This window comes from Hyla sarda, chromosome 8, assembly GCF_029499605.1.
Source record: "Hyla sarda isolate aHylSar1 chromosome 8, aHylSar1.hap1, whole genome shotgun sequence".
Classification (NCBI taxonomy): Eukaryota; Metazoa; Chordata; class Amphibia; order Anura; family Hylidae; genus Hyla; species Hyla sarda.
Genome location: NC_079196.1, coordinates 154990449 through 155009272, shown reverse-complemented (window position 1 = coordinate 155009272; position 18824 = coordinate 154990449). Strand labels below are relative to the sequence as shown.

Sequence of the window (18824 nt, the reverse complement as noted above, 5' to 3'; positions counted from 1 at the left end):
AAAATCCCATAGGATTTTTCTTATAGCTGTTTCAACCCGTTATTCATAACGGACTTTATTTTATGACTGGAGATAGTAACGGGAGAAATAATGCATGCACTATTTCTTCCGTTCAATCTCCCGTCACAAAATAATGCCCGCTATGAATAAGGGGTTAAAACGGCTATTAGAAAAATCCCATAGACTATTATGGGATTTTCTAACATATGTTAGGGATTTTCTAATGGTGGTTTAACCCCGCGATCGCCCGCTATTTTATAATGGGTACTTTTCATAGTGTGAAATCAGCCGTATCTTCTTTGCACTTGGATACAACCCTGCATGCTATAAAATTAAACTTAAACCAGATTGCATCCAGGAAGATAAAGTGATATAATATATATAAGTTGCAGGAGGCACATTCAACTAATAGACCGCCTGGTCAGATTAAAGGGGTACTCCAGTGGTCAACATGTTTTTCGGTTTTTGACTTACCCTATTTGTTTTGTTTCATTTCTATTCTTGTTGTTTAGGCCACTTTATTTCTGTTATTTGTTGTCTTTTTATCCCCCACTTTGTTTTCCTATCTTTGCTTCTGATTCCTGTTTCTTGCTGTGCTGAAAACTACAAATCCCAGCATGCCACATGCCTTGCTGGTTTGGGGCGGCTCCTTTTTTTTTTTGTTCCGCCCTTTACCCACCCTACTATTTTCCCAGGTCAGCCCCCTTATACACAGCACACTAATATAATCAGCCCTGGTTGGGATACATTGGCACAAAAGGGACTACAACTCCCAGCATGTGCCATTCAGGAGTCTTCAGTCTGTGGTACAACACCAGCATGCTGCCTCTGTAGTCTCTTGGGGGTTGTAGTTCACCACACCTCTGTAGGGCATACACCAGTGATTCCCAACCAGAGCGCCTCCAGGTGTTGCAAAACTACTACTACCGGCTTGCCCGGACAGCCAAACGCTGTCCGGGCATGCTGGGAGTTGTAGTTTTGATGCAGCTGAAGACACCCTGGTTGGGAAACAATGCACTTTGTTTCTAATATACTGAATTAGCTAGGCCAGTATTACCAAACCAGTGTGCATCCACCTGTTGCAAAACTCCAACTCCCAGCATACCCAAAGGCTGTCAGGGCATGCTGGGAGTTGTAGTTTTACAACAGCTGGAGGCACACTGGTTTGGAAACACTGATGTAAATGCTGAATAGGCTAGGACAGTGTTTCCCAACCACTATGCCTCCAGCTGTTGCAAAAATACAACTCCCAGCATGCCCAAAGGCTGTCAGGGCATGCTGGGAGTTGTAGTTTTGCAACAGCTGGAGGCACACTGGTTTGTAAACACTAGCATACACACAACAGGGACTACAACTCCCAGCATGTGTCATTCAGGCGTTCCCCCCCCCCTTCACACATAGAAATCATCCCCAGTCCGAGATTTATTCCCCTGCAGTCTATACATCCCCAGCCTGTGCACTTTCTTATCCTCCCCTTCAGATAACACTCTTATTTTCTCTGTCTTCTTTCAGTGCAGACCTGCATCCTTAGAAGACAGAGCAGGGGGAGGGGAGATGAGGAGCTGTGTACGTCCCCTCTCTCCCCCTGCTCTAACTTCTTTCTCTCATGCAGACCTGCATCCTCCGGGAGGGGGAGATGAGGGGGCGTGGCTTCTTTCTCTCATGCAGACCTGCGTCCTCCGGGAGGGGGAGATGAGGGGGCGTGGCTTCTTTCTCTCATGCAGAACTCCGTCCTCCAGGAGGGGGAGATGAGGGGCGTGGCTTCTTGCTCTCATTCAGACCTCCGTCCTCTGGGAGGGGGAGATGAGGGGCGTGGCTTCTTTCTCTCATGCAGAACTCCATCCTCCAGGAGGGGGAGATGAGGGGCGTGGCTTCTTTCTCTCATGCAGACCTCCGTCCTCCGGGAGGGGGATATGAGGGGGCGTGGCTTCTTTCTCTCATGAAGACCTGCATTCAGGGCTCTGAAAGAACAGAGAAAAAAAAAAGCTGTGACGCGTTGTCCACGGCATAATCCTAACATAGCCGATGCTGTGGACGACAGTAAGAGATCCAACACAGAACTACAGAACTTCCTGGCCCACTAAAAAGGTAAGAAAAAAAGACACTTGCTACACAAACATTTAATACATGTCAATTGCAAAAAACATGAACATTAAAAGATGCAATATAGCCAAAAATCTTAACCCCCGGAGTACCCCTTTAAGTTTTAAAGAGATTCTCTACTCCAAATCAACTGTCTTGGGAACAACCATAAACTAAGGGCAGTGGGTTATTTATTCATAGCTAGAAGCACACTTCTAAAAATACACATGACAGGCTAAGAATCCACATTCTGCATGATTTGCAACCAGCAAATAAAAAAAGCCAAAGAGGGCAGATGGTTTTCCTCCATTTCCCTGCTGTACTTTACTATTTTAATACCAACACAGGTTTAATACCTGAAAAAAAATCACCACCAGCATTTTGGCTTTTTTTCTGGTAGTTTTTCTAGTGTTTTTTCATATGTGTGGAAATTACTTTTTGGTCAGATACAGATCGCCCAACCGACTGAGGGTAAGGAGGCAAGTAGTGATGCATAGCAGCACTACTTAGCTTGTCGAGCTGTAAGGCATAACGCACCGCTGTATTCTGTAAAGGAGCCCAGATTCCCATCACTTTACTGTCAGGAGATCCCGCTATGCGGTGAACATTGAATACTTCCTGCCTAGCTGAGCGTTTTTATTTATTTATAAAAAAAAAATGTGTGGTGTCCCCCATATTTTGAATAAGCAGGCAGATACAAAACAAGTAGCAGCAAATTGACGTGCTACCATCCAGGCTTATAGCCCAATTTCTTTATGTTCCGGTCCTGGCAGTACCTGTCTCTTCCTGGTACCCCTGGTGACGGTGGGTACTGGGGTAATAAGTGGAGAGGATTAGTGTGAGCTTTTTAACAGACTAGCGCTAAGTCCGAGCATAGTAATGAACCCTGTCTATAATACTGCTTTAACTAGAACCCCTGTAAAGTAAGTCAAATAAAAATGCAACACAAGTGAAAAAAAATGATTACAAAATATACCTCCCCAGCCCTCATTAACCATTTTATTAAAAAGAAAAAAAAAAGGTCATCGTGGTAATCCAACAAATCCGATTGAGTCTTCTACATTCATGGATCTGAAAAACAACGAAAGAAAACCACAAAACATGGGTTAGTACATTGTGGGCCCTCTTTTTTTTCTGTTTGTCATCTTTTACTGCAGAACAAGATGACAGACTGGAATGAGGAGGATTAGAGGACATTTCCTGACTGTACAGTATACTGCCATTCATATTAGACGTGCAATTCGGTTCGGCACGAATGTCTAATTTACCAAATTTTACCGTTTTCGTCCATTCGGACCGATCCGAATGCACGAAAACATATTTTGAACATTTACGAATAGCCAAGATAATACGAATAGCAAAATAACAAATGCATTCGTTATCTGTAAACGAACGTAAAGAATTCATTCTAATAACAAAAAATAATAATAAAAAAGATACATTAGTGATGGAAAAAATTGTATCTAACGAAATGTATCTTTTTTATTATGAAATGTTTATAAATTTTTAAACAGGGATCAATTTATGTGAGCGGGTAAAGCACTAAAAATGTAGCCGACAATAATAAAAATGTAGTGTGTGTGTGTTTTTCACTTTATATTTATTTTTTAGGTAGTACTACTACTCCCAGCATGGAACACACTGTTCCATGATGGGAGTAGTAGTTACCTGTACTAATTGACAGATCGCCGGGGTCCCTTGCGATCCTCCTGTATAATGTATAAATGCGGCGGCCGCTCTTCTATGGTCCCCTGCACTCACGTATATATGCACATATTCATATTTCCCGCAGAGCTGTGATTGGCCAGATGGTTCCAGCCAATCACAGCTCTGACAGCTTAAAAAAAAATAAAAATTAAAAAATTTTAAAAAAAACGTATAGGGTTCCCCGTATTTTCATTCTCAGCACAATACCAACCAAACAGCAACAGCCTGACGTTACCAGGGTGGGCGAGGACCATTGTTACTGGCCCTCCCCAGCCTAAATAATGCCAGCCTGTTACCGCCTAGGCCCAGGAGCGCCATTTTTGACGCTCCGGGCCTGTTGGTACCGGCTCTTCCCGGAACCCCTGTGGCGGTGGGTACCGGGGTAATAATTGGGGGTTAGTGTTAGCTGTTTTTGGGGCTAGCACTAAGCCCTGGCTTAGTAATGGATTCAGTAAATAACACAGCTTCCACTACTAAGCCTGAAAATTCAATAAAAAAAAACACAACACATTGGAAAAATTATTTTATAAAAAAAAAAACACTCCCCCACAGCCCTCGTTAACCATTTTATTAAAAGGAAAAAAAAATAATCCCCCGTAATCCATTGAATCCGCAGTAATCCTCTGCATACACGGATCTGAAACGAAAAGAAAAAAAACACAAAAAATTGGTTATGACATTTTTGGCGCTGTCCGCTGGGGAGAGCATCCATGATGCTATGTCTACCGAAACAGGGAGCCACCAATTGGTGCAAAACTACAACTCCCAGCATGCCCAGGCAGCCTTTGGCTGTCTGGGCATGCTGGGAGTTGTATTTTAGCAACAGCTGGAGTCTCTCTGTCTAGGTAGACACTGCCAGAAGGGTCTGTTCACATTATACCAAACGGACAATGTGAACAGAGCTACCGATTAACTAGCCTAGTTCCCTTCTGTAGCTCCGCCCCCTAATGACGTCATCACTAGGGGGCGGAGCTACACGGACCTGCCCGGTACTCGAGGGAAGTAAGTGGACTTCGTCTTCTGTATACACTATATACAGCTATCTATAGATAGCTGTATATAGTGTATACCGCCCAAAGGGTTAACCTACACTGTCCAGCAGTGTAAGTTAACTCTTTCCTTGCTGGGCTTGCGCATAGCACACAGCTCAGCAAGGGGTTAAGTGAGCCAGCAATGTGTATACTGTATACACATTGCAGGCTCACTGTAAGTTCTTGCTGGGCAGTAGATATACGATGTATATCTACGGCTCAGCGTCAGCTGTTCTCTCGGCTCTGTAGCCTTGAGAACAGCTGATCCCTACATTCACATCAGGAGGATCGCAGCGGGTGTCAGGAGGAGTGACATTTGCTGGGATCTGTCCCTTACTGCAGGTACTAATACTCCCAACATGGAGGACACTCTGCTCCATGCTGGGAGCTGTAGTATCTGCATTAATAGACAGATCGCAACGAGTGTAACTTCTGACACCCGCTGCGATTTGTCTATTAATGCAGGTACTACAGCTCCCAGCATGAAGCAGATTGTACTCCATGTTGGGAGTAGTAGTACTTGTAGTTAAGGAAAGATTACTGCGGGTATCACTCCTGACACCCGCTGTGATGCTCCTGTATAATGTATGGATGCGGCGGCCACTCTCCTATGGTCCCCTGCATGGCCGTATATATACACATATTCCTATTTCTCACAGAGAGCTGTGATTGGCTGGAACCATCTTGCCAATTACAGCTCTGCGGGAAATATAAATATGTGTATATATACGTGAGTGCAGGGACCATAGAAGTGCAGCCGCCGCACCTATACATTATACAAGAGGATCGCAATGGGCAATCTGTCAATAAGTACAGGTAACTACTACTCCCATCATGGAACAGTGTGTTCCATGCTGGGAGTAGTAGTACTACCTAAAAAATGTTTTAAAAAAAAAGGGAAAAACACGCACACAATACATTTTTATTATTGTCGGCTACATTTTTAGTGCTTTACCCGCTCACATAAATTGATCCCTGTTTAAAAATTAATAAACATTTCATTATAAAAAAGATACATTTCGTTAGATACAATTTTTTCCATCACTACTGTATCTTTTTTATTATTATTATTATTTTTTTTATGGTAGAAATAAAAAATTTTTTATGGTTTTTATGGTAGAAATTTAAATAAAAAAGGTATCTCCATAATTTTTTAGGATCGCTAAAGTAAAAAAAAAATAGGTTTTACCCGAATACCAAATGTATCCGAAAAATCAAACCGAACACCCGAATACCGAATGTATCCGAAAAATCAAAACCGAAAATATTACTGAACCGAAATTTTTTTCCAAAACGAAACAAAACAAAACGAAAATGTTTCTAGTGCAGAAGTCTAATTCATATAGATGGCTGTATATTGTATAGCCACCAAGGAGTTAACTAGTAATGATCAGCATTGCTAGTAAACTCCTTCCCTGTTTTGCTACCATAAAGCAGTCAGCCCAGCAATGGGGGGTAGTTTGTTGGTGGACAGTAATCCAGCAATCTGTGAGTGAAATTTTACTGTATGTTCTCAAAAGAGAAAAACAAAATGCCATTGTTGAACCCACATCGGAGTCTAGAAGTCAATGGAAGAAAAAATGCCATACTTCACTGAGTCTCTGCATGCAGCTATTTTAGAAAACTGCCACTGAACAAAAAAAATGCCAGTAAGCAATAAAAAAACGCTAAAGAAAAAACGTGTTGTGGGTTAAATGTTTCATATTTCCCTATTGACTCCCAGTTAACACCTGGCTGTGGCATTATTGCAGCGCAAAAAAAAAAGATACTGAAGCCAGAAGCACAAATAGCATCACAACAAGTGAAAAAACAATCATGCAATCTACGTAGACTAAGTTCTAAAGTTGTAGCAGGGCTTAGTTTGTGACTTGGCTCCTTGTGATTCATTGGTTTTCTTACATTATGGCTGAACAAATCACAACTTACAACATATTTTTTGTGCTCCAACATAGGACTGCAGGATAACATGTGGCATTATCTTTAAAGTGTAGTTTGTAAGCAAGCTGGCACACTGGTCAAAGACAGCAGAAGATGCTGCCAGACATCGAAGTGTTACCACCACAAGTACCACCATCAGTTCTGAACTTTGGCCAGGAGTCCTTTGAATGTGGAGGTACACTTAAAGCTGCAAGTTATCACAATGAGATTTAAAAAAAAACTCCAACTGTGGCTCGATATGCCTTTGCCATGTGTTCTGCCCATTGAAAACAGAATCATTTTGTTTAGATATTTGTGTTTTGCGCTCCCTACCGTTATGCATTATAAAATATAATAAACAGCTAAATGACTATGATGGTATTGTAGGCAGTACCATTCATTATTTCTAACTTCAAACACATTTCTATTCAAGTAAATACATCATTACAGAATGCCACAGACAGAGTTGGCACGAGAAGGCTGTGAGGATGACGTCCACATAGGCGAGTGCAGAGAACTATGAATTCCATGGGGTTTTATAGTCATTACATCAACACACAAAAAATAGCTATTTGTGTTTAAATGGAATCTGTTGCACAGCGGGTGGTAGATATATTCTGCTGATATTCTGAAGGCCTTGTCTGTGTGATTACTGCAGCTTCAAAGAAATTTCTTTTATTTATTTTTTATCGCATTGGGGAAAAAAAACCGATTCCCTGCTTAAGATGACTAATAATCTTTCCTCTTCCTTCACCCAACACAAAGATTGGTTAAAGTTCAACAATGTTACTGTTTTGGTTTTCTTTCAGGCTGAAAATGAGAATTCATGATGACTTAGACTTGAAATGACATTTGTCTTCACGTGTGAGAAAACTTATAGTTCTTAAAGTGTTCCACTAGCAGCTGGTTGTCAGGTATCGTCATATTGATTGAAACCAAATTGCGTGCCAGTCCTTAGAATCCCCTGTACAGTAGAAATTCTGCTTCATTGCTCCTGGAATAAAGGGATTGCTGTTTTCTCAGCCGGGAGATAGGCTGGTGCTGGATTAATAGACACATGTATAAGAGGGTTTATGCAATGTATATGGTGACAAGTATAAAATAGGCAGGCAGAACAATGATATTCAGGTTCAGCAGTTCAGAAAATGGTGTGGTATGTGTGCTCAGATTCAATTTGTTGAATGTTACATTTTGTTGAAAGATCAGAAACTATTACATATGATAAGTAAGCAATAACAGATATATGGGAGAGGGGGTGCATACTTTTTGCAGCACTGCACTCCTTGGAATATGGAATTCTTTACATTAAGAAATAGGTGGTAGATAGAAAAAAATGTCTTGTACAGTAAAGCAAATGAGCCTTGTCAGGTGAAGACACTATTGCACAGAAGACATTAACCCCTCCATTCTGGCCTTAAAGAGTACCTGTCCTATTGCCCCCCCCAAAAAATTTGACATGTTACTCTGTTCCTAATCCTGATCATATGTGTCTAGGACCTATATATCCCTAACAAAAATAGTATTTATATGTTGCTCACTTGCTTTATCTTGCCTTGTGGAGGGGGCATGTCTATCTCTCTCCCTCACTGTGGATGACTCATCTGTTCTGAGTCTGGGAGCAGCCTGGCAGCCTTCAAATCACTGCACTCTGTAGCTCTCTTCTCTCTGTGCAGTCTGCAGATCACTGCACTTTGTAACCCTTTCCTCTCTGGTTTTATGCTGTAGATGTTAAACAGAGAGGAAGATTATTGGAGTTTATTAATAAGTGCAAGGATTTTAGAGATAAATGCACAGTAGATGTTATGCATACATCTGTTCCTAGTAAAGCTGGATGCTAATCAACATAGCTGTCACTATGTGTGTCATTCAGCTATACAGACTCCTTCCTGAATGCCCGATCAGCTTCTTTGTCATTCCAGAGTCAAAGAAAGCTTTGGCTGTCCAAGCATGCTGGGAGTTGTAGTTTTACAACAGCTGGAGTTGCAGTGTTTATAAAGCACTGTGTTAGAGCAGTGTTGCCTTTAACTGTTGCAAAACTAAAACCTCCAGCATGCCCACACATCATTTGTTTGTAGTTTTGCAAGAGCTGGAGGTACACAGCTAGAGAATACACAGCTCTAACATAGAGTTTTACAAAGATTGTACCCCCATCATGGGAGTTGTAGTTTAGAAACAGCTGAAGGCTGTAATGGTGCAGCAATGATCTCATATACTGGATACCGGCACGCTTTACGGCCGATATTCAGTATGCTGCAAAATACAGAGTAGTCTGCCAGCATAAAGATAGATGACATCCTAGTGGTGGCTATTTTTAAGTAAAATGTACTTTTTTTTTTTTTCTAAATGTATATTTAAAAAAGTCATCTTATCAGTAGTACTACAAAATATAAAAAGTTTTTCATAATGACAGTGCCTTTTAAAGGGCCCGGCCAATTTTCATTTTTGCACTTTCGTTTTTTCCTTCTCTCCTTCTAAAAATCATATCACTTTCAATATTGCACCTACAGACCCATATAAGGGCTTGTTTTTGGCATCACCAATTGTACTTTGTAATGAAATTATTTATTTTATAACATAATCTGCGGCGAAACAAAAAAAACTTATTTGTTGGGTGAAATAAAAATAAAACAAAATGCCATTTTAACTTTTGGAGACTTCCATTTCTATGCAGTGCACTTTTTGGTATAAATTACACCTTATCTTTATTCTGTAGGTCCATACGGTTACAAGGATACCCAATTTATATAGGTTTTATTTTACTACTTTACTAATTTTGGTGCAAGTAGTATTTTTAATGTTAAAATTGTCATCTTCTGACCCCTATAACTTTTTTTTATTTTTCCACATATGAAGCTATATGAGGACTACCATTTTTGTTTTGATGGGACTTTTTTATCGCTTTTTATTCATTTTTTTGATAGTATATGAAGTGACGAAAAATGCATAATTTTGGACTTTGGTATTTTTTTATGTGTACACCATCGAATGTGCAGTTTAGCTAACCTTATATCTTAATAGTTCGGATATTTACGCACGCGATGGTACCACATATGTTTATTTTCATTTCTTATTACATTATTTTATTTTTAAAAATTGGAAAAGGGGAGGGGATTCAAACTTTTATTAGGAAGGGGTTAATTCACTTATAACTTTTTTTTTGTCCCAATAGGGGGCTATACCATACAATCTTTTCATTGCATACACTGTTCAATGCTATGCCATAGCATAGCATTGATCAGTGTTATCGGTGCTTTGCTGCTCCAGCCTGCATGGCTGGCTGGGAGCAGCAGAGGACCAATCGGATGGCAAGGAGGCAGGTAAGGGCCCTCCCACCGTCCTCTCACCTGACCAGGATTTCGCGGTTTCACCGCAATGGTCCCGATTAGCTTCGCTTAGCTGCCGGGATCATTTTACTTTTATTTTAGACACTGCAATCAACTTTGAGCCTGCGCCCTGGCTGCTGATAGCGTCGGGACCCACCGGGTTTGAAGTGTGCTCAGCTCGTAAGCATGCTTCAAACCCTGGTAAAGGGACCAGGGCGTATAGGTACGTCATTGGTCCTCAAGTACCGGGACACAGGGGTGTACCTGTACACCCTTGGTCCACAGATATCAGATTTTACCATATAGAATGTGTGGCAATGTGTTGTGTGTGGTTAAACCATCATTACCAGGGGACGTTCCTACTCCCTGTGATGGTGAGCATATGAAGTTTTTATTTCTCCTCCGCCACCCCCGTAAGTAGGGCCCTTGGCGGGATTTTGATTGACAGTCCGCGTCACCGCTCTGCTCCCAAATTATACGTTTGAGAATAATGTATACCATGTTAATGTTTTCAGAATACAAAGAAATGGTCAGTGATTCAAACATTTTTTTTTTTACAGTGTTCAGAGTGGCTTGGGGCATTAGGAGCTGGATAGATTAGGAAAGAGAAGAATATTATTGGCAGATCAGAAATTACATGTACAATGATATCAGATATTTTTGACGTTTATATTAACCAGTGCCATTTGTCAATGGTTGGCATCCTTTTTCAGAGTGTTTGCACCTACAAAAGGAAAATAATTTTGACAGTTTTTATTCTTTTATTTATACATTGCACCTACTTACCGCCTTGCATTTATAATTCTACTTTAAATCTATAGCTGATGAGGGTTTATATATACTAACTCAGGAAAGCAAGACAACAAGTGATAGATGAAAGGAGCATTCCACTGTATTAAAGGGGTACTCCACTGCTTCAGCGTCCGTAACATTTAGTTCCAAATGCTGAGTGCGGGCTGCAGGGGGTGTGATGTCACAACCACGCCCCCTCAATACAAGTCTATTGGAGGGGGCGTAATGCACTAAAGAGGAATGCTGTGACATCACGACCCCCGCACCCAGCGTTCGGAACTAAGCAACACTCTTTTAAGCAACACTATATTAAAAAGCTACCAATAGTGACAAACTAGTAGTACCGAACAGTGTCCAAATAATTCAGCTATTTAGTGTACAATGCAGAAACAACAACACTACAATATTGGCATAGTACATTAATAACCTCTCTACACTGCCCAAATAATAGTGACAGACAGGTCTTATTCATCAAAGACTTGCAGTTAGACTTTGCTATAAATTATCCTGAGACCATTCTGTGCAGGACCAGGCCATCGCCCTTTTTCACCTAACCATAGTCTAAAACACATACTGTGAAACATCATAGCCACCATGGTTAAATATAATGCAGTTCATTGATATAAATGCATTTTAGTGATCTTTGATCATGACTAAGAGTCAAGGAAACCACCAGCACTTCCCTTTCTGGAGCTGCAGATGGCACATTACATCACTGATTGGCCGAGTGGCGATGGGATGTGCCGTCTGCAGCTCCGGGATGGTGAACAAACAGCGGACACTGATACCGGAGGCTGGGTGGCAGCGAGCGAGGTAAGTAGAGGCTTTTATTTTTATTTATTTTTTATTACACATTCTGGGTACATAAAAAAATATATATATATATTTATTATTAGAGCCAACTGTGCAGCAGAATAGTGACTGCAGTTCTGGAGGACAAGACATGATGTAACAGCAGAATAATGAGTGTCTGGAGCTCCAATGATAATCCGGTCCTTCATGCAGCACTCTCCTGTCCGACATGATGAGACTTCTGATGCATGGAGAAATTCCACGTTTAGTTGGGAATATAGGTAGTAATCTAGAGCTTTACTTTTCTGTTTTGCAAAACAATCAATTTTGCAGGATAACCCCTTGAGGACCGGTGCGTGATATGCCAGCCTTCGTAAATTCCCCTCATAGAGTTGTATTTTGTGAGGCAGAGTTTTTAGTACATTGTCCATTTCACATACTTAAATAAGTTATCCAGTATTTACACAAACATTGCCACAAAAACAGCACCACTCCTGTCCTCAGGTTGTGTGTGGTATTACAACTCAGTTCTATGCACTTCAATAAAACTGAGCTGCAATACATACACTTAAACTGGGAGACAAAAGTCGTGCTGTTTTCCTAATCCTTAATAACCCCTATAAAGTATTCTCGTGGGGGTGAGGGGATGCTGTAGGCCCTGGCTGCATGGATATTTCAGCATTCTGGTTTTAACTTTAATTGTTTACTTTTTGGTGTTTGTCATATATATTTCTATTCCTCACAACAATACCTATTCTTTTTCATTTGTACTTTTCCAATAACCTGCTGTGCTCAATTAATGAAGTCTCTATTGATCTACATGTTCTGCCATTGGCGTCCGAAGACACTTAATAGTGAGCAATATTTATTGGCATTTCAATATAATGAAGTCCTAATTATTCTGCTAATCCTGTGTAACCATGATGTACATTATTAGAGAGAACATGCACCAACCCCCACCAGAATAGTTTACAGACCATTCTATTAACTCTTTAATGACTGTCCAAAATCACTCCTTTATTTCCTGGAGCAACTGATTAAATGTTAGGGGGGTGGAATTTAAAAATTTGCACAGGGTAGTTTTTAAACAACATTTTCACTTCATCATATACAGTATAGTAATCTTGTGGATAGAATATATCTATGCTTTTCGGTTATTCTATACCATCCAATAAGACTGTTTGCATAATAGAAATGTTATGGCTTTGTAAACCAATCACACGCTAATCTAACCAAAAGATTCTATGAATGCATTTCACTTGTTCTATGAAATCATCATAAGTTGTTCTATGACATCATCATGTAGTAACATATGTATCTGCATGGCATTCTATGATTCCATACTGGTGTTATGGACAGGCTATATGTGTGCATACTTATTATTTTTTTACATCATCATCCAGTCTTATGCTAACTTGATGGAAAGACTTTATACATACATAGTTATTATTTTATGACTTTAACATCCCATTAATTATTAATAGATAGACTATATGTGTGTGTATGCCCTCATCATCCAATCCTGTCATCTGATATGAGTGTATATATTAGTTAGTCTGTGACATCATCATCCATCCAGTACTAGTCTGCGGGCTGTATAAGCTGCATTTCTAAAACCTAACACTTTATAGATGAAATTTGGATTCCCCATGGCACTGTCCAATAGGAGTAAGGGGATAAATCTTTTCAGCTTTCAATATCTTACTCATGTGCCACTGTATCAAAAATGTTTCCATTTACTTTCCACTTATAGCATTGGAGGCCGTGGACATTCAATCATCTCCATTACTCTTCTTACAATTGTTCTCCAAGGACCCATCCACCGCTCATTAGATTGTCTAAGACTCTCATTCCCACCTCGTAGCAGACGGAATTTTCAGTAACTGCTCTGACATCCTCACCTCTGTGCCGTCAGCTCTAAAGAGATTTATAGCTTATATTGAAAATTACATTTTTGTGGACAATTAAGCAATCACCATATAAAATAAAAGGCTTAAAATGTATGGCAAATTCTTGGGAGTAAAATTTGAAGGATGAGTTAACATTTGGTGAACCTGAATAAAAATGGAAATTGCAAACATTTGAGTTTCCTAATATAATTTAATAATTGGAAAAGCCACCTTTTTTATAGAAAATCTTTTTGCACATATTTCAAAGTCTTTACTGTATCTCGGGAAGTCCATAAATACACTTGGTTGGAATTGTTGCAGTACTTTATGCAAAAATCGGTTCCGTTTATCTGAAGTAAGTTGTTTTTAAGCATTACTGTAATTTCAAAAAACTTTTGATGTGTCATTCAGACATTAGTCACAGGCCTCTATTTGGAGCTCATGCTGCCCTACTATAAGCAGGCTCCTAATAACAATCACCGGTTGCAGTGATCGGCGCTTGTTTGCTGAGCCTGGGCCACATAAACGATTCCTGAATGTTTTATTTTGCCCTTTAAATTCATTACGAACGCCAAAATGTGCATGAAATACTTGTGGGGAGCCTAAGTGGCAATGCATACTGAGTACAGCAAATATTCACTGAGCAATAAGGTAAATGAGGAAAAAAATCAGATTTATTTAAATCAATAACATTTGAATGATTTTGAATCATTCCAGATCAATATGTTCACCTTTAACCTCAATTCCACAACCTGCCCCCTTCCCCTCCTATACAATATCACCTTTCCTCCCCTCTCCCCTAAAATAATCATTAGGACCTAGTGCCCATACACCAGCTAAAGCCCCCTCAGATAATGAGAGCCTAGTGCCCATATACCACCTAAAGTCCTCCCCCCCCCCCCCCAGGTAAGGATGAGGGCCCAGTGCCCATACACCACCTAAATCTCCCTCTCCCCTGCCCCAATAATAATGAGGACCTAGTGCCCATACACCACCTAAGGCTTTCCCCCAGATAATGATGAGAGCTTAGTGCCCATATACCACTAAAAGCCCCCAGATAATGATGAGAGCCCAGTGCCTATGCACCATCTAAAGCCTCCCCCCCCCCCCTTACCCAGATTAGGATGAGGGCCTAGTGCCCATACACCACCTAAAGCCCCCCCCCCCACCCCAGATAATAAGGGCCTTGTGCCCATACACCACCTAAAGCCACCTTACACCACTAGTGAATTTAAGAGTATGGCAATACATACAGTGGCACAAGCAGGATTTTCTCAAGGGTTTGGGTTTAAAAAAAATCAAAATAATAACTCCACACCAGGACAAAATATCACTATTGCGGTGACTATATAATACCATACTGTTATTAAAAATAACCAACAATACACCTGTATCAGCAATAACACAACTACACAAGGGACAAAAAATTACAACACACCATGACCACTACCGTTACCACCATATAGTGACTGGATAATACCACTATACTCATACGGAAGAAAAAAAAAGAAATAAAAACATTGTACACAGACCAATATGTCTCATACTGTGCCCATAGAGTGGTGACCCCAGCTGTACACAGTCACTGCAGCTCTGGAGGTGACCAGAGGATAAGACATGATGTAATAGCATACTAGTGAGTGCAGCTCATAACGTAGGGTCTAGACTGCAATGTATTCCACTTGGATTCCACCGAAAGAATGAGAAGGATTGGTGTCAGAATTTCCGAAGTGGAATGCCCTCTGCTGAAATTTTGTAGTCTGCACTGTGCAGGGGAATCCCATTGACAGCAATGGGATTCTGCTGCATAGGAATTTACAAATGTAATTTCTTATTGGAAATTCTGTAGGATGAACCTTGCCTATGACATGATGTAATAGCAGAATAGCGATTGCAGTTTTGGAGGTGACTGGAGAGAAAACATGTTACATACACACACACACAGAATAACAAAAACCCTTAAAGGGGTACTCCACCCCTGGACAATTTATCCCCTATCCAAAGGATAATGATGTCTGATCTCCCGGCAGCACCCCGACATTCTGAACATTTTTATTCAGAAGTTCAAGCGTTCATGGTCGTGACGTCATACCATGCCCCCTCCATTCATGTCTATGGGGTCGCTCATCACGCCCACTCCCATAGACATGAATGGACACACATATAAGTCCTAAAGGGTTACACAGAAGCACAACACCCCTGAGGAAGTTGCCAGGTGGCGACGGAACATGTGGGGTCCGCTGTGGCTCCGTCCCCATTGCACTACTATTTCTACCATGGAACCCTCCAGTCTGAGTCGCTTGCATCATTTAGGGTTCTGTATTTCCATCATTAGTATTTGTCCACTGCTTGTTAGTATCATAGCCTCTTGTTATTATCTTTATTAGAATTGTTTCCTGATACCTTGTATGTATTTACGTACTGAGATATATTGGGATACTTATGCACTGTGATATATTGGAGCATGTTACTAGGACACTAATATTATATTTCTTTAACCTTTTGGGTGGTCTTTGGCTCAGACTGGAGTGTTCTTGATCTATATATTTTCCTTATTTTGGGACGGGTGCTTATTCTTAGGGGAGGGGGTTCATGGCCTCTCTCCTAGTTGTGCTTTGGCTCCGGTGGGCCAGCTATTACGTTTTTTTAGTAACACCCTTTGTGTTTGTCATTTATTAATGTATGTGAATATTTATGCAATAAAGATTATTTGTCTACTGATATTTGATATTTGGTGTGCTACTGTATCTCAGTGTAAGCTTGTTTTCTATGATATATATTGTCTATTTTTCACTGAGTAGCACCCAACTGCAGTTTAGGTATTCTATTGAGTGCCCCATTACATAGTTGTTTCTAAATTGGAGGGGTGTGGTGTGATGTCATGACCACGGCCACCTGAACCCAGCGTTTTGAACAAAAATGTTCAGAATGCCGGGGTGCTGTCCGGAGATTGGGAGGGATCCCAGTGGCCGGAGCCCCAGCGATCAGACATGTTATTCCCTATCCTTTGGGATTGCTAGTGGTCAGCTACTAAATGCTTTTTTCATCTTAGACTACAGTGGAATATTTCTGGCATGCTTAGCCAGTTCTCTTTGAGGAATAGTAATTGCAGTATCACCCTGGCCTTACTAGAAGCTTAATGGACAACTACAGATGACATTTTATGATCAGGCCTAATTCATATCCAATTTTTTCAATACGTTTAGTGAATTTCCTAGTATCCTAGGATGACTACAGATGTATATGCATGGCATATTAAGCATACATATTAAGCTTTTCATCAGGGATCATGGTGAATACAGGTGATAAATGCCACTGTTGGGCATCCATTACAGCTTCTGTTTAGAGTATATGAGAGTGTTTTCCAGTGTATACAGTATGTTGAACAAAGGACATAAAGGTTAACGTGTACCTGTCATAGTGCAAAAAAAGAGTTTTATTACGCAGTACCTGATCCTGATAATGTACTGTAGGGAACAGCTCACACGGTGGGGTCAGCAATGACAGTATTCACACAGGCAGCAGGTTTCAAACGTTCAAGAGGATGTTTATTCAAATGATTTTAGGCACAAAGCAGAGCGCAAACAAAAACTAAGCCTGTCTGGCTCTAACTAAACATCAGGATACCTCACTATCCTACTGTGGGCCCAATGTCTGGCCCGAAGCAAACTCACAAAATGTCCATAGAGGAAGGTTCTGACCTGGTAGGTTGATGCTGCAGTTCTGACTGTGGCTGCTTCTCCTCTCAGTCTCTCCAGCACTCAAACCTGAACAGCCCTTTAATATTGGGCTTCCTCCCTAGCAATCAGCACAGGAAGCCTCACCTGAGAACACATTGGATTAGGGAAACCCGTAGTGGACTAGGGGTGTGTACTGGAGCACTCCCACTTCCAATCTGTCCTCCAGTCCAGGAAATCCAGCCCATGTAACTTAAACAAAAGAGCCCTAGCAGACGATGCTCTTCTAAAGCAGCATACAGTCATGGCTGTAAATGTTGGCACCCCTGACATTTTTCAAGAAAATGAAGTATTTCTCACAGAAAAGGATTGCAGTAACACATGTTTTGCTATACACGTTTATTCCCTTTGTGTGTATTGATACTAAACAAAAAAAGGGAGGAAAAAAAGCAAATTGGACATAATGTCACACCAAACTCCAAAAATGGGCTGGACAAAATTATTGGCACCCTTAACTTAATATTTGGTTGCACACCCTTAGGAAAAAAATACTGAAATCAGTCACTTCCTATAACCATCAATAAGCTTCTTACACCTCTCAGACAGAATATTGGACCACTCTTCCTTTGTAAACTGCTCCAGGTCTCTCTTATTGGAAGGGCGCCTTTTCCCAACAGCAATTTTAAGATCTCTCCACAAGTGTACAATGGGATTTAGATCTGGACTCATTGCTGGACACTTCAGAACTCTCCAGCGCTTTGTTGCCATCCATTTATGGGTGCTTTTTGACGTATGTTTGGGGTCATTGTCCTGCTGGAAGACCCAAGATCTCGGACGCAAGCCCAGCTTTCTGACACTGGGCTGTACAGTGCAACCCAAAATCCATTGGTAATCCTCAGATTTCATGATGCCTTGCACACATTCAAGGCACCCAGTGCCAGAGGCATCAAAACAGCCCCAAAGCATAATTGAACCTCCACCATATTTCACTGTAGGTACTGTGTTCTTTTATTTGTAGGCCTAATTCCATTTTTGGTAAACAGTAGAATGATGTGCTTTACCAAAAAGCTCTATCTTAGTTTCAACTGTCCACAAGTTGTTTTCCTAGAAGGATTTTGGCTTACTCAAGTTCATTTTGGCAAAATGTAGTCCTGCCTTTTTATGTCTCTGTATCAGCAGTGGGGTCCTCCTGGGTCTTCTGCCATAGCGTTTCATTTCATTTGACTGACACTGATGCTCCCTGAGCCTGAAGGACAGCTTGAATATCTTTGGTACTTGTTTGGGGCTGCTTATCCACCATCCGGACTATCCACTCCCAGGGAGATTAGCTACAGTGCCATGGGTTGCAAACTTCTTGATAATATTGCGCACTGTGGACAAATCTAGATCTCTGGAGATGGACTTTTAACTTTGAGATTGTTGATATTTTTCAACAATTTTGGTTCTCAAGTCCTCAGAGAGTTCTCTTCTCCTCTTTCTGTTGTCCATGCTTAGTGTGGCACACACAAACACACAATGCAAAGACAAAGTGAACTTATCTCCTTTTTATCTGCTTTCAGGTGTGACTTTTATATTGCCCACACCTGTTACTTGCCCCAGGTGAGTTTAAAGGAG

At 40.8% G+C, this 18824-nt stretch overlaps 1 protein-coding gene across 4 annotated transcripts in view; it reads left to right on the top strand.

Annotated features, from left to right (window-relative positions):
• The window catches only part of SNX29 (sorting nexin 29), an 819108-nt gene that overhangs the window by 760349 nt on the left and 39935 nt on the right, over positions 1-18824 (top strand). Inside the window, exon 21 of one of the 4 annotated variants that reach the window (XM_056534822.1) lies at positions 7547-7639. The exons of the other annotated variants lie outside the window; for them this stretch is intronic. Coding sequence (XP_056390797.1) covers positions 7547-7586 — 40 coding nt within the window. The 3' untranslated portion in view covers positions 7587-7639. Of the gene's footprint in view, positions 1-7546; positions 7640-18824 lie in introns of those variants that run through there. 4 annotated transcript variants of the gene reach the window in all.